Genomic DNA, 14,720 nt, shown 5'->3' with positions numbered 1-14,720 from the left:
AGAATAATATGGTTATAATATCCAGGATTTAGTATTTAGATTCTAATTTGCTAGAAACATTACAAAACAACTTTTTTAAATTTACAGATAAATAATGCTGTTCCTTTGACAGCAATGCAGAGTATTAATTGACAGGACAAGTTGATTCCCAGTGCAGTATTCATGTTCTCAGTCTTTTTGGTTCTTTACAGTAACACCTAAAACTACATTATAATTCATGCTATTATTTATTGACTACTGCCCTTACAAATTAGACAATATCAATATTATTTCTTCCAATTGCTAATTTAAAAATCTCTCTTTATAGTTGACTTCTACTTAGATCTAGAATGTGAATTAATTACTTTGCTTCTGAAAGCCAGGAGAGACAAGTTGCACTCCTGGCAGAAATTGCCACTGCAATTTAAAGAGTGAAAATTCCTGGATTTCTGAATCTCCTACATTTGTTTCTAATTCTCCTAATGTTTAAGCAAAGACAAGATTCACAAAGTCTGTCTGTTGAAGTCGGCTGGAGATTAAGATGTTTAACACTGCATGGCTGTAATAAATAACAGTGTACGTTTAAAGTTATACAGCACATCGAATGTTACCAAATGTTAACACCTTGTGTGTGATCAGTCAGACTTTTAAAGCTAGGATTTTTTAGATAGTCTGGTTTTCTGTCAGGTTCATCAAGGCTGTGTTTATTTCCCTGCTCATTCTCACAACCATTAATGGCTTTCTTTAGAATTTTTTAGTAACCAGTGAGGTGCCAGAAAAAAAGGAGGAGATCAAATATACTGACTTATAGATTAAATATAGAAAAAAAACAGGGTGAAATTCAACAGAGACAAGACCAGGAGATTATGCTGAGCAAGACTAATCAACACCACAAATACAGAATAAGGAACAATTAGATAGACAGTAATTTTTCAGAAAAGGACCTAGGGATTAGGGTATGTCAACACAAGCCAGTAAGGTCATGCTATGGAGTCAAGATAAGCATGACGCTGAGATGAATAAACAGGAGTACAGTTTGTGAGACACCTGATAAGATCATGTAGTCTGTTCAGCACTGGTAAGGTCTCAGCTGGGGTTCTCCCTCCTCTTTTGTGCTTTGTATTTCAAGAAGGACATAGATTACTACAGACAGAATATGCTGGAGAGCAACAAGAAACGACCTCTGAGAATGGGCTGAGAGACTTAAGAGGAGTGACTAGCTAAATAGAAAGAACACTTAAGGGCTGATCAATGCCTGATAAAAGCCTTCACAAGCAGGTGGAGGTTGATACAAAAAAGAAATAATGCATTCACTATGTCCATGGTGGACAGGACAAGAACCAATGGCTTCAAGTTGCACCAAGAAAAATTCAAGTTACTCATTAAGGGGAAAAAGTATTTCTTGATGGTAAGTGAAGCACAGGAATTTCCTGGAGAGGTCACAGAGACCTCATCATTAGACACTGTAGAGGAGTAGATAAACAAATATCTGTCAGGAATGAACTCAGCATAGTTAGGAGATGAAATAGATTACTCTTTTTAGATCTCTTTCAATCCTTTTTTGTGGTCCTGTAATTCAGTATAGCTAAAAAGATGTTTCAGAATCTCTCTGCTCTTATGTCTGCTCTTATGGATAGAAAAAGAATTTATCTCAGGAATTTCTAGGGGTAGAAAAGTTTTTATAACAAACAGCTGTGGAGGACCTTTTATTTATTTGCTGGGGGGCCTTAAGTGCACAGCACTTTAGTACACAGTAGGCTGTGTTATCTTATTCTAAGAAATTGCATTTAATGAGGCCTACTTGGGGAATATGGCAGAGAAACATGAAAGACAAACTCTTATGGGCTATTACTTCCGCAGAATAGGTGAATGCAATAAAGCCTTTCAAAACACGCCACCAGCATTAATTATAACCAGTAATAAACCTCTCCCAAACAACTAAAACTCTCCTTAGAAAACCATTTCTAGATACCACAGATCATTAAAGATGCTGTATGCCTCCTTCTCCTTCCTCACCCTCACTTGGCAGCTTTCTGAGATGGTCTTTTTGCACATGGTTCCCACCTCAGAAAAATACCAATAACAGCACTTTTCTTCATAACAGTGTTGTGAAGTAAGTAAACCCAAGATAAGGAATAATAAATTAATGGAAACACTAAAATACAGACTGTGTTCTATTAATGCTAAGTTACACAGCTGTGGCAGCTTAGCCCTTAGCTGTCTGTGAAACAGTAGGCAGCCAATTTCTCATCTTCCTCTACTTCAGGGGAAGGAAAAGAAGAGGGAAGGAAGCCTCGTAAACTGAAATAAAAGCTGCTTTAATAATTTATTTTTTTAAAGTATAATGATAATATTAATAGTAATAATAATAATAATAATAATGAAATACACGAAATATACAAAACAACACCTAGTTGTCCCAGATACAGGTCACAGAATACATGCTTCAAGCAATGATGTCCAGATGGTGGATGCAGCAAGCACAGCAGTTGCAGCAAATGCAAAGATCACAGCAGGTACAGGGATCACAGCGGATGCAAAGATCACTGAGCAGAGCACCAGGAATGCGGCACTGAGAACACCAATGCCAGGAGAAAGGGACTGCTGACAGCAAGGCAGAAGGAGCAAGAGAAGAACTGTTCCCAGAAATTATGTTTATGGTACAGAATACTTTGGCCATTTGGGTCAGCTGTCCTGGATCAGCTCCTCCCAGCTTACTCTGCACCTGCTTACTTGTAAAACATGAGAAACTGAGAAAGGTCCTTGGTTTCCCTAACAGCTATGAACATCAGTGTATTTTTCAGCATTCTTTTCATACCAAAATCTGTAGAAACAGCAGCTGCTGAGAAGAAAGTTATTTCTATCCCAGCTGAGCATTACCTAGCTGAGCATTACCATAGACAACTAACAACTATAAACAATAGGTGTTATCATCATTATTTTCACACTTAACTGCAGCTACTGAGAAGTGGAGCTACTTAGGAGAAAACGGACTCTATCCCAGCTGAAACCAGGACAATTGCGTCACTTTTCTATTTATAGATAACTTCTACATCTTGCACTCGTGGAGCCCAGAGATAGCCAGCCATCACGTTCACGCTTTGGTAGTAGCCCTAAGGCAGAGCCAAAGCCACCTTATGGTGCTCCTGTATGGAGACTGCCACTTCTTGTCTAAGGGCCCAAGGGCAGACCCACGTTCCTCACAGGGGAGATCCTATACTGCTCTCATTTTGGGGGATTTAGGCAGTCCCAAAGACATGTACCTTATTACAGTAGATCAACCAATTCATAATGCTCCTTTAAATTCACGAATCTCAGTATGTATTTTGCCCCCAAAAATATAATACAAGAGACTTTGCACGGAACCTGAATGGGAGAATAAAACACTTTTCTATTCAGTTATGCTTTTCCTGAGATTTGTAGATATTATATATGTGTGAGGGGAAGAAAAGAGACCAGGGTGAAAAAAGAGGAAGAGAATGTAGCAAAATAGACATGGTATGCCAAACCAAGAAAGATCTTGTTATTCTTTCCCTTGATCAAGCTACTGGCCACAGAAAAATGGCCAATATAAACGACATATGCCAAAGTCAACTTCAGCTGATGTTCTTTCTAGCCATTTGATATTTTATCTACCAACTTCCACCCATTTTCCCCCAACTGTATCCATATTTTATATTCTTTTAGCCATTAGAAATGTGGTTTTCTACTTGGTTCAAGTTTTCTGGGTAACAGACACTTCATCCTCCCACCTCAAGATACTGGAGAAATAAAATACCATTTATGCAACAAAAATGAAACTACGGAGTATATGCTACCGATAAATGCTAATCATTGAAACTGGGGGGGGGAGGGTTTGACCATTTATATGGATTTAAATAGGAAATCAAAGAGCTTACTTCCTATTTTTGTTCTAAACCCAGACCACAAAAGAGTTATTTTAAATGAATAAAAACTGTATTTATAATTATCTTTAAGAGGTCTCTGATTTATTATATTGTTTATATGGCTGCTGAAAAAAATTGCTGCTGAGTTCAACCATAGCTAATTGATGAGAAAGAAGCCTTCTGTGGCTATATTGCAGGAACTGATAAAATGCAAGGAAAGGGACCTCCTACGTTGAGAATCTGACTGTAAATCTCACTAGTTTATGAGTGGAAAATACCCAAGTAATTGTTTTGCTCAGAGGTGATAAGCACCTGTAGCTGCTCTGGACTGTAATTGGTGCTGTCAACACTCATAACTTTTGAGCATTTGGATTGTGTAACTCACTGGTCCTGGCATCTAGAAGACAGAAAACTCCAGCCAATGTCGATCTGGAGTGAGGCAGCAGACTTCACTGAACTTCAAGTTGTTTTGATATGGACAATGTCCGCTTTCCCATCTCAAAAAAAAAAAAAAAAGGAGGAGGTTGATAACTATAAACTTCTGAACTAGGAAGATTTTCAGTCTTTCCTCACACTTCTCTGCACTCCTAAAATATTATCGCGCTACAAGCAAACTATTGAGAGAAACGGAGGCTGTTTTCATTACCTACATTTTTATTTTGTTCTATTATTTTTGTCTGTAGCCATTTCATTTCTCATCATCATGAGAAAGATCAGGGGATCTTGTGAGCAGCATTTTTCCTTCAAGCCACTGGCTACCATCCACGGAAGCTGTGAGACCAGCAGGAGAATTAAACACTAAAATTGAATACTAGGTGTTTCCACTAAGAGTACCTCAGGAATCAATAATTCTGTGATTCTACGGTTCTATGACTCTATGATTCTACAATTCTATGGTTCTATGATTCTATGATTTTATGGTTCTATGATTCTGTAATTCTATGAATCAATTCTACGGTTCTACGAATCAATAATTCCACAATTCTATGGTTCTGTGATTCTGTGGTTCTATGATTCTGTGATTGTATGGTTCTATGATTATATTACTCTATGATTTTATGGTTCTATGATTCTGCAATTCTATGAACCAATTCTATGGTTCTATAATTCTGTGATTCTAGGAATCAGTAATTCTACAATTTTATGGTTCTATGATTCTACGATTCTATGGTTCTATGACTCTATGATTCTATGGTTCTATGACACTATGGTTCTATGAATCAATAATTCTGCAATTCTATGGTTCTATGATTCTATGGTTCTACGCCCGGTTCTACGCTTGTGACTCTACGACGCCGTCCTCGCCGCCCCACGGCTCCGCTCACCCCCGTCCCCGCTCGCTGCCCCGCAGCCCCGGCGGGAGGCGTCTCCGCGGGGGCGGCCCGGCCCCCCCGCCCCGCTCCGCCCGCCCCTCCCTCCGCGCCGTGCCCGCCCCCGGCGCCGCGCGCTGCCCGCTCCGCTCGGGGCTCTCCCCGGCCCCTCCCCGGCGGCGATGGAGGCGGAGCTGCTGTGCGGGCTGCGCGCGGGCTGGGGGCGCCGCCGAGCCGCGGACGCCGCCGGGCCGGGGACGCGCGCGCTCGGCGGGGCGCCGGGGGCAGGGGCGGGCGATGAGCCGGCGGCGCAGCTCTGGGGGCAGATAGCGACCCGCGGGGAGGAGGCGTGGGGCGCGGAGCGGCGGCGCGGTCCGGCCGGCTGCGCCATGGCGGCGCGGCGCGACCCGCGGGGCGCCTTCCCGCAGCAGCCGCTCTCCGACCCGGGCTCCAACAGCGAGCGCAGCGCCGACTCCCCCGCGCCCGGCTCCGAGGAGGACGCGCGCGGCCCCGAGTGGGGCGAGGAGCGATTCCGAGTGGACCGGAAGAAACTGGAGGCTATGCTCCAAGGTGAGGGGGGCGGCAGGGGCGCGGGGTGCGCGCCGGGCTCCCGGGAAGCCGAGCGGCAGCCCGTCCCGCCGGGGCTTTCGAGGAACGGGGAGCGCAGCCCCCGGCAGCGGCGGGACCGCCTCGCTGCGACTGCTTTTCCTTTGGACGCTGCGCTTTCTGTGCTCAGTTCGGGGCCCCTCGCTGCAAGAGGGATGTTGAGGCTCTGGAGCGTGTCCAGGGAAGAGCAGCGAGGCTGCTGAACGGGCTGGAGTACGAGTCTGCAGGGAACTGGGGTTGTTCAGCCTGGAGAAGAGGAGGCTGAGGGGAGACCTTGTTGCTCTCTGCAACTCCCTGAAAGGAGCCTGTAGGGAGGAGGGAGCTGGGCTCTTCTCCCAAGTGACAGGGGACAGGACAAGGGGGAACGGCCTCAAGCTGTGCCAGGGGAGGTTCAGGCTGGACATCAGGAAAAAAATTTTCACTGAAAGGGACATCGGGCACTCCCAGCTGCCCAGGGAGGTGGGGGAGCCCCCATCTCTGGAGGTGTTTAAAAGACGGGTAGACGAGGTACTCGGGACGTGGTTTAGTGGCAGATAGGAATAGTTGGACTCGATGATCCAAGAGGTCTTTTCCAACCTGGTGATTCTATGATTCTCTTTACTTTCTCACGGTGTGTTTTGCATTATCTCAGTGGAAGCGGCGTAGGCGCTTCTTGACAAAACAGCCTAAGGGCAGCAGTGGTTGGTTTTGTTGCTAAAAAAGCAGAGAAATCGATTTAAACGGACTGAGGATGCTGCTGAGTGGAGCGAGTCCCGCGGGTGCTGCCCACTGTCTGCCCGGGACAGCCCAGGTCAGTTTCAAGTCCTGCACTGTCAAACCTGAGGCTGTGTTTGCATCAACAAAGGCGGATGATGGAGGGTAGAAGGTACTCCTCTCAGGGCGACTGTTTTGTAAACATCTAATGTTACACTTAAAGTGGTAACTCATGTATTTACTGACATTTTCAAAACAAATAAACCCCTGACAAATATTTCGCTCTGGAAAGCTTTCATTCCCTTACTGGAAACCTTAGGTGCTGGCGACCTGACAGTCCCTTGTCAGAGCACCGGGGTGCGGGAGCAAAGTGGGTCCTCTTGGTCACTGAAGAGCTGCGGCTTGACTGGGTGACTACAATCATTGGAATTTTTTTAATTGAGATTCTCTGTCCTGGGGGTGAGTTAATCTTTAAGCAGTTAATACTTCAGTGCTAGTAGAAAAATCTCATTATGTAGTGCAGTAAAGGGAAAGGAATCCAGAGAAACAGAAGTCTCATAAGCAACAACTATTTATAAATACAGGCTCATCAAAGTGTCTTAAAATAAAAAACGTGGGTATTGCAAAGAAAAACTATTTCTTTGTATGAAGTGGTAGGAGAAAGGGTCGAAGTTTGCGAAGTGCTGCATGGAGATTGAAGGTTGCCGTAACGTTTTCCTCTAGTAGCAAAATAAATTTCCATTATCTCATCCCACACAGTCAGTTATTCCTTCTGCTGCTTGAGGTAGTAAGCATGTGAGGGTAAACACAGCTCCTGAGCAGAATCTGACTGCTATGTAGGTTGTGTCATCCAGTGGTAACCAGTGTCAACATGGGACTTCTTTTCTTTTTTTCTGCTTTTAAAATTGTCTTTCTTATAAAAGTGTAGTGAGAAGTGTGTGGCTGATAGAGTACAGTGAGTAAAAGCAAACAGAATGCTGCCTGCTTTTTGATGAGAGGTCACTGTGTGTCCAGTCTAGAATACACATGCTTCAGATGGTGGTTTGAGGAGTATTTGCATTGGATAGTTATTGTTTTTGTGAAGCAAAGTATGTGTTAGACTTTGTAATTGATTTTGTGTGAAAACCTAACCTTTCTGGCTTATTGTTAATGAAAACCCACTTCTTGAAAACATGAGGCAAACTTGATAGCTCTTTCTGTCAGAAAACTGTGACCTCTTTGTTAAGCATTGTCACTTTCATTCAGGTTCCTTTCCATACTTTACAAGTTTTTAACTCATCTCTTGACTTCCTAGGAGAGATCAAACAAAAACCCAAGAGTTTTACTTATCCTTTTCTTGGAGAATCCTCAAGCATACAGCAGCTCTGCCAGGGTGTCACACAGAGCATCATGAAGCCATATCCAACTGATATCCAGAAATTCAGCCAATTGTACTGCTGGTCACAAGCCAAAGTTGATTTTATTTTTTAACCTCTCCCCTTTCCCATTCCCCTCACACCCCCCCTTTTTTTGTGGCTGTCTTTTGGAAATTGAAATTTTGACTCCCCTTAGTAGGAAAGGAACGGTGGAAAGGAAGCAGTGTGCCATCTCCGGAAACTAACTTTTGTCAGACAATTCATAGAGTCTTGTTTCTTATGGTTTCTGATACCAGATCCTTCGCTGAATATGCAGAAACTGCATTGTGGAAGGGAACTATCCCTGTAGTCTTAAGTGATGCTGACCAGATTTCTGATTTCCAGAAGTTATTCAATTTTTCTGCCTTTTTTTTAACTCAAACTGATATAAATAAGGCTTCTTGTTCATATTGGATGCCTAAAGATTCTTCTTTTGCTTTTAACAGCTGCTAGAGAGCATGTTTGCACTTGTGAAAGATACTCTTTAAATTATTTAAAAGCTTATGATTTGTTCTGGTGTTCACCATAGCTTTCTTACATTATGGGAAAGTGAGAATATGGAGTCTTTAGTTCAGTTGTCTTTAAAGCCAAGTTTGAAACAGCATCTGTTGAAGAAACCTATCAGGAAATGTTCTCATTCTTGCTCTGGGATCCCTTATTTTTCTGCTAGTCAACATCTGTTGTTTACTGTACTAATGATTAAATGTAGAGAAGCAATCGAGTAATAAGAATATGAAGCAGCTCAGTGTTTGGCTTGGTGCTTCTGTTACATTCTGTGATTGAATTGCTGATTTTTATGTGCATTTCTGTCAGGGTTATTTTCATCTTTCCTGCTCTTCACCTAGCTTCAAGCTAGCTTCTTGAGGGACAATACCGACTCCAGTGGGACTGACATGGGCACAGCAGACTGTGGGAGTGGGATGCCTCACCATCAGATACAGAGTACACAGCAGGACTAAGTCGTGTAGCAGGCCACTGGGTAGGTCTCTTTCCAAAAAGAGTTGCTGTGGCTGATTTGCCACCAGTTGTATCTGAAGCAGAAGCCAAATTTGAATTGAGATTTTGGAAAATCTTGATAGATTTGAGTGCTGCTGGTATTTTTTTTTCTTGCTTTGAAATAATTGTTTAAGTATTTTTGGTGGTTTTGTCTCTAGCCTTAAGTTAAATATGTTAAATGAAAGGTAGAGAGGCCTTCTCTGAGGGCTTTGATTTTTCTGTTTGGAATAGCAGAGAATGCAAAACATAAAAATAAGTATTTTCTTGTTGTGTCCAACAATTCTGTATGACTGTGTCATTATCTCCTCATAGATGACTGGAATAACATTCCATAAACAAATCTCAGTCTTTGCAGTGGGGTATAAGCTATTTTATGCTGCATGTCTTTATCAGAGTTTATGGATGAACAGGTCTCTTTAGAATAAACTTTTATTTTTTCCAGGAAGCAAACTTGCATAACGCTGACCAGCTATTCTCAGCAGTGACAGAAGGTGATATTTCATAGTAGCCCTATTAATTAGAGCTACTCTGCACTAAATTCTGGTAAATGCTCAGGTGACTTAATACTGTGGAATCATGTAGTGAATGTTTTAGTGCCTGTTACCATAGCAGCCGAGTATTATTACAAAAAATGCAAAACCTAAACTTAGAAAGGCTGTCCAAAAAAAGTATAGTCTAATGGCTAATATTGCAGCCGTCAATAGACTTGGGCAAGCTGACTGTGCACCTTAAAAAAACCCCAAACAAACCAACAATCTAAACAAAAGATTCCCGCAAGAAACAACAAAACCCAACAAATAATATCCACCCCCAAAAATGCCAAAACAAACCACTACCACCTTTGCCTTATAAGGCATGATGTGCCTTATTCTTGGCTACAGGGTGTTTTGACAGTCTGGATTTAAGATAATCCTTTTTCTGTGTCATGTTCTTTAACAGGTATTTGGGATTTTGATGGGATGTATATACAGCATATACTTAAATACTTCGTGGCTTTATAATGCACCATCACACAACAATACTTGGATAGAAAACAAATCCCCATAATTGTTTATTAAGAAGAGTCTAACTCTAGCAGTGGGGTAGTTGCCCTATTATGTATGGCTCTTTCTTTAAAAAAACAACTCTCTCTGCCTGTTAGAATTCAACTTCTCTCTGTTCTCTTTGGGTTTTTTTATGCATGATCTTTCAGTTTGGGTCTCTTTTGGGTAGTTTTAATTTTGGTATCTAGAGCCTATTCAGTGGGAGGTTTTGTGCTTGGGTTTGTTTTTTCTCTCGTGAGGTAATTCATTGTTTGTTTTGGTTATTGATAACCAAACCCGTGAAGAAAAGTACAGAGCTTCGTGCTCAGGAAACTCTGGAATACTCAGCACCACAAGTACCCTGTTTGCTGTTGAGCTCATCTTCCAGAGCAGATTGTGTTGATACTGAGTAGGAATCTTGGAAAATAGTGTGCCCTGTGCTGGCTGACTGCTGACTGTCATTAGGGCCTTCATGTGTGAACTGCAGCTGGTCAGAACCTGAAGGGATCATGTCAGCCTTAGCTTACATAATGTAGACTTGATTTCTAATTTTCTTGTAGTAAGGGTAGAAGTATTCTAATTGCAATTTAGTGCGAACAGCCAGCACAAGCAAATTATTTGGGTTACTTTACAAACCTCACCCTCCTGCCATCGTAGTGCTGGATGAGCACTCCTTGTCCTGCTCTCCTAGTTCTGATGCCCTTTGCCTGCCATGGGGAGTGTTCAACTAGTGATTTTTCACCAAAAGAACTCCTGCTTTTCATAGAGAGAAGTGATGTAACTACTTAGATAACTTTTTGCACAATTTAATCTAGGTGAAAATTATTAACTGTAAATCTACTGAAAATCAGTTAACTCTTTTGCCTAAAGGTTACCCTTGAGGCCATTTCCCAATCCTGAGACTGTATTTATGCAATACCTAGTTATGATGCTTGGATGATAACCAATTCATGTTGTTTGCTGATCCATCAGGTGAAACTTGCTGTATTTAAACAAGTATATTTTCCCTACTTAATGCATAACTATGCAGGAAAGCGTGCTTTTAATACTTTGCTTAGACTTCTCTGCTAGTTTGTTTCAGCTACGGACAATGATGAACTGATGTGTGGCAAGTGAAGTTTCAGAGGTGCTGGGAGGGAAGTAAAATGCTTGTGTTTCAATATGTTAAGGAAGATGGAGATGTTCTAAGAAACATGGGCCTCTGCTGAGACTTTGCTACAAACAATAGTTTTATTAGAGATTGGGCCCTGAAGACATGAATTAATTGAACTTGAACAAGTTAGCTGCTTAATAGGCAATTGTGACTTAAGTAGAATGGTCCTGACAGTGATGGTTTCTCTGTGGGGATGGCGAGCTCAATGATAAATATATGTTGGATTTTTATGTTTAAATGTCTAACCAGGAATTACTGCTTCTCTTCTGTTTTTTTTTTTTCTTTTGGCATGTGATGGTGGCAGAAATTTGTATAGTAAAACTAAATGTGCTGTGATCCTTCAATAATTAGCCTACCTTCCTTACAACTGAACTCAGTGTTCTTGATTTATACCCCTGTTTAAAGTTTCCAGTGTCTCTGTTGGAGCTTTAAGAGATGTGAACTATGTCTTCTTTTTGACCAGATTCTTGCTGAAATATCATAGAATCGTAGAATGGTGTGGGTAGGAAGGGACCTTTACAGGTCATCTAGTCCAACCTCCCTGCAGTGAACAGGGACATCCTCAACCCTTACCAGCTTGCTCAGTGCCCCATCCAACTAGACTGTGAATATTTCCAGGGATGGAGCTTCTACCACCTCTCTGGGCAACCTGTTCCAGTGTTTTGCCGTCCTCAGCAAAAAAAATTTCTTCGTTATATTTAGTGTAAACTCCTCTTTTAGTTTAAAACCGTTACCTCCTGTCCTATTGCTACAGGCCCTGCTGAAGAGTTTTTCCCCATCTATCTTATAAGCCTCCTTTAAGTACTGAAAGGCCACAATAATGTCTCCTCAGAGTCTTCTCAAAGCTGATCAACCCCAGCTCTCTCAGCCTTCTCTTCATGTCTTCTCAATTATTTTAGTAAGTCCTAAACACAGTTCCTTTAGGAAAAGAGGAAAAAATATTTTTTTCCTACTAAATTGTGAGGTTTCTCTTAGTGTTTTTTATTGTTTTTTGTTCCTTCCCGTGTATCAGCGTAACCTGGACAAGGACATAGTTGTGAGGAAACTGAAACCTTTCTAATAGCATTTACATTTGGTGTTCAACTTGCATGTAGCAGAAAAAAAATATTAAGTTCTTTGTCAGGCTTTCAAATCCCTAAAGTGCTGAATGGTCTATTTCTACAAAAATAAATACATGAAATGAATTTGTGTGACTTGTAGTTTAAAAATGTTCTTGCATTCCATTGTTAACAATTGTAATAATACCACTTTCTCAAGTTTCAGTGTTTTTTAAGTACTACAACGGACTATCATGGTTTGGCATGAACTGCTAAGTTAAGTATTGCTGGCTTGCACATTCCTGTTGGTTATATTGTAATCTTTACCTTCATTGGAAAATATGTCCTATGTTGAGTACTTATTTCAGGCTTTTGGCTTTATGCCTGTCAAGCAATCAAACATACTAGTTTTCTTTAATTTCAGACCTCTGTGTTAAATAACTAATAACTTTTTATTTTTTTTACAGTAATATCTCTTACTGTGAATACCCAGTAATGACTTTCATGAACTTTAAGAATTAAAACTAATATGACTACATGTGAGTTGGAGTTCTTTTTTATAGCCGAAGGAATGAGTACTTGATGTAAGAATTTCTTCTTTAAGATGCTACCTGTTATTTGGTGGTAGCTTTCAAAATAATTTTGACTTAAACAACTAAAAATATTCCTTGAACATATCTGCAACTTTTGTTCAGTATATTTTTCTTGTTTATGGTGAGGCTTTCTTGTCTCTGGTTCGCATCAGTACGACTGTTTTGCATGGGGCAGTGTAACTTTTCATGTTTCAGTGCTTTTTATAGCTGATTTATGTAAAGACGTCTACAGCCATATCCCGTTTACTGGAATAGGGATACATAATTTTCAGAAAACCTATTTCCTGTTAAAGATTCATTGGCATTGTGAGGGAATGCTCGTGTGTGGTAGCGACCCTCTACCAGGTCACTGTATGTGTGGAGCTACTGGAGTAGCTGTAATCATAGAAAACACAGAGCTGTATCCTTTCTGCTGTTCTCTCTCTAGCTAATGGAGTCTGAGGAATCTGGTATCCAAGAAGTTCTCTCATGTTTACGGATAAAAGTGTAAGTTTGGGATATTAAGGAGGGAAAGTTCTTGATGTCTATGCAAGAAGAGATGAGTGTGATGGCCAGAGTGTTTAAAACAAATAGAGAACAGAGATAATGCTGAGTGTCTGGGTGGGTGTGTCACTTAGTTGCATAACTATGTTTAATTTTTCTGCTGCAAACCAGTTTTCATGAAGAGAGGTTGATGGGCAAGTAGCAACATTAGTCTGTCCTAGTCACTGTCCTGGCTGTGTAGCTCTAGTGTAATAGAAACCAGGACATAGAAATCAGGAAAGCACACAATAAGTGTCTGCCTGCAGGACAGTTACAGAAGTTCTCATGCCTTTTCTGGGAGGCCCACGAGTGAATACCTCCCTGAATTGCCTAATATAACACAGGCAGCATGGATATCGGATAGGAAGATGGGAGATCTGCTATGATCTCGCTGAGATTGGAGAGGTGTGGTGGAACAGCTTTTGGGACTGGAGTGCTTCAGTGACTGGTATAGGCTGCTTAATATGGACAGGCTGCAATGCTGAGGAGGAGATATTGCCCTTCTTTTTTTTTTCAGAGCAGTGGGATTGTATGGAGCTCTCCCTTGGGTTAGATTATGAGCAAGTTGAGAGCACATGGGTCCAGGATTATTGAGTAGACCAATCTAGTTATGGGTGTCTGCTACAGACCATCTGATTAAGAAGTAGCAGCAAATGAGGCCTTCAAACATCTGGAAGAAGTGTCATATTTGTAAGCTTTGGTCCATGTGGAGGATTTTAACCACCCTGCTCTCTGCTGGATGAACAGCACAGTGTACAAGCAATGTAGGAGGTTTCTGGAGTGCGTTCAAGGACAGCTTCCAAACATAGGTGATCAAGGTGGTGACAATAGGAGGTCTCTGCTGGACTTAGCATTTGCAATAAGGGAAATAGTGGTCAGGGACGTGAAGACGAAGGGCAGCTGTTCTTCACCAGGGGAGGAATTACCCCATATGGCATCATAGCTTTGGGTCTGCCAAGCTGGAGAACAGCATCCCAGAAAAGGACCTGTGGGTCCTAATGGACAATCTGAATGGACAGCTTGCAGTGTGGCATTGTGACAGAGCAGCCCAACAGCATTCTGGGCTGCACGAGAAAGAGCATTGCCAGCAGGCTGAGGGGTGATCCTTGCTTGCAGCCCAGCCTTGGTGGGACATGAGGAGTGCTATATCCAGACTTGGGCTCCCCAGTACAAGACAAACATGGACATACTGGAACAAGTGCAGCAAAGGGCAGCAAAGCTCTTGAGGGACCGGAGCATCTGACATAAGAGGAGAAGTTGAGAAACTGGGGACTGTGGCTTTAGTCTTCAGAAGAGAAGACATTAATTTTGTGTATGTGTCGGGATACAAGCAGATGGAGCCAGACTCTTCTCAATGGTGCCTTATGACAGGACAAGAGACAAAATTTCATTTTATGACTTTTCTCCCCTTTCTGAAAAGAAAGCCGTCTGTAAAATCTGGAGACTTGTCAGTTTTGCAGTGTTCAGCGCTGAAAGGAGATTGCTAGTGACTGGTTTGGAGAACAATCAAGTGCTGCTTGACTGTGAA

General features: G+C 41.9%; 1 protein-coding gene across 1 annotated transcript in view; it reads left to right on the top strand.

Moving 5' to 3' along the window:
* The first annotated feature begins 5,422 nt into the window (after nucleotides 1-5,422).
* Nucleotides 5,423-14,720, top strand: part of BICC1 (BicC family RNA binding protein 1) — a 98,779-nt gene continuing 89,481 nt past the window's right edge. The window contains exon 1 of the mRNA XM_054071832.1: nucleotides 5,423-5,746. Within this exon, the coding sequence (XP_053927807.1) occupies nucleotides 5,566-5,746 (181 nt within the window). The 5' untranslated portion in view covers nucleotides 5,423-5,565. The remainder of the gene's footprint in view (nucleotides 5,747-14,720) is intronic.

This window comes from Cuculus canorus, chromosome 7, assembly GCF_017976375.1.
Source record: "Cuculus canorus isolate bCucCan1 chromosome 7, bCucCan1.pri, whole genome shotgun sequence".
NCBI lineage: Eukaryota > Metazoa > Chordata > Aves > Cuculiformes > Cuculidae > Cuculus > Cuculus canorus.
Note: the sequence above shows the minus strand (reverse complement) of the source record. Positions and strands in the feature narration are given on the sequence as shown.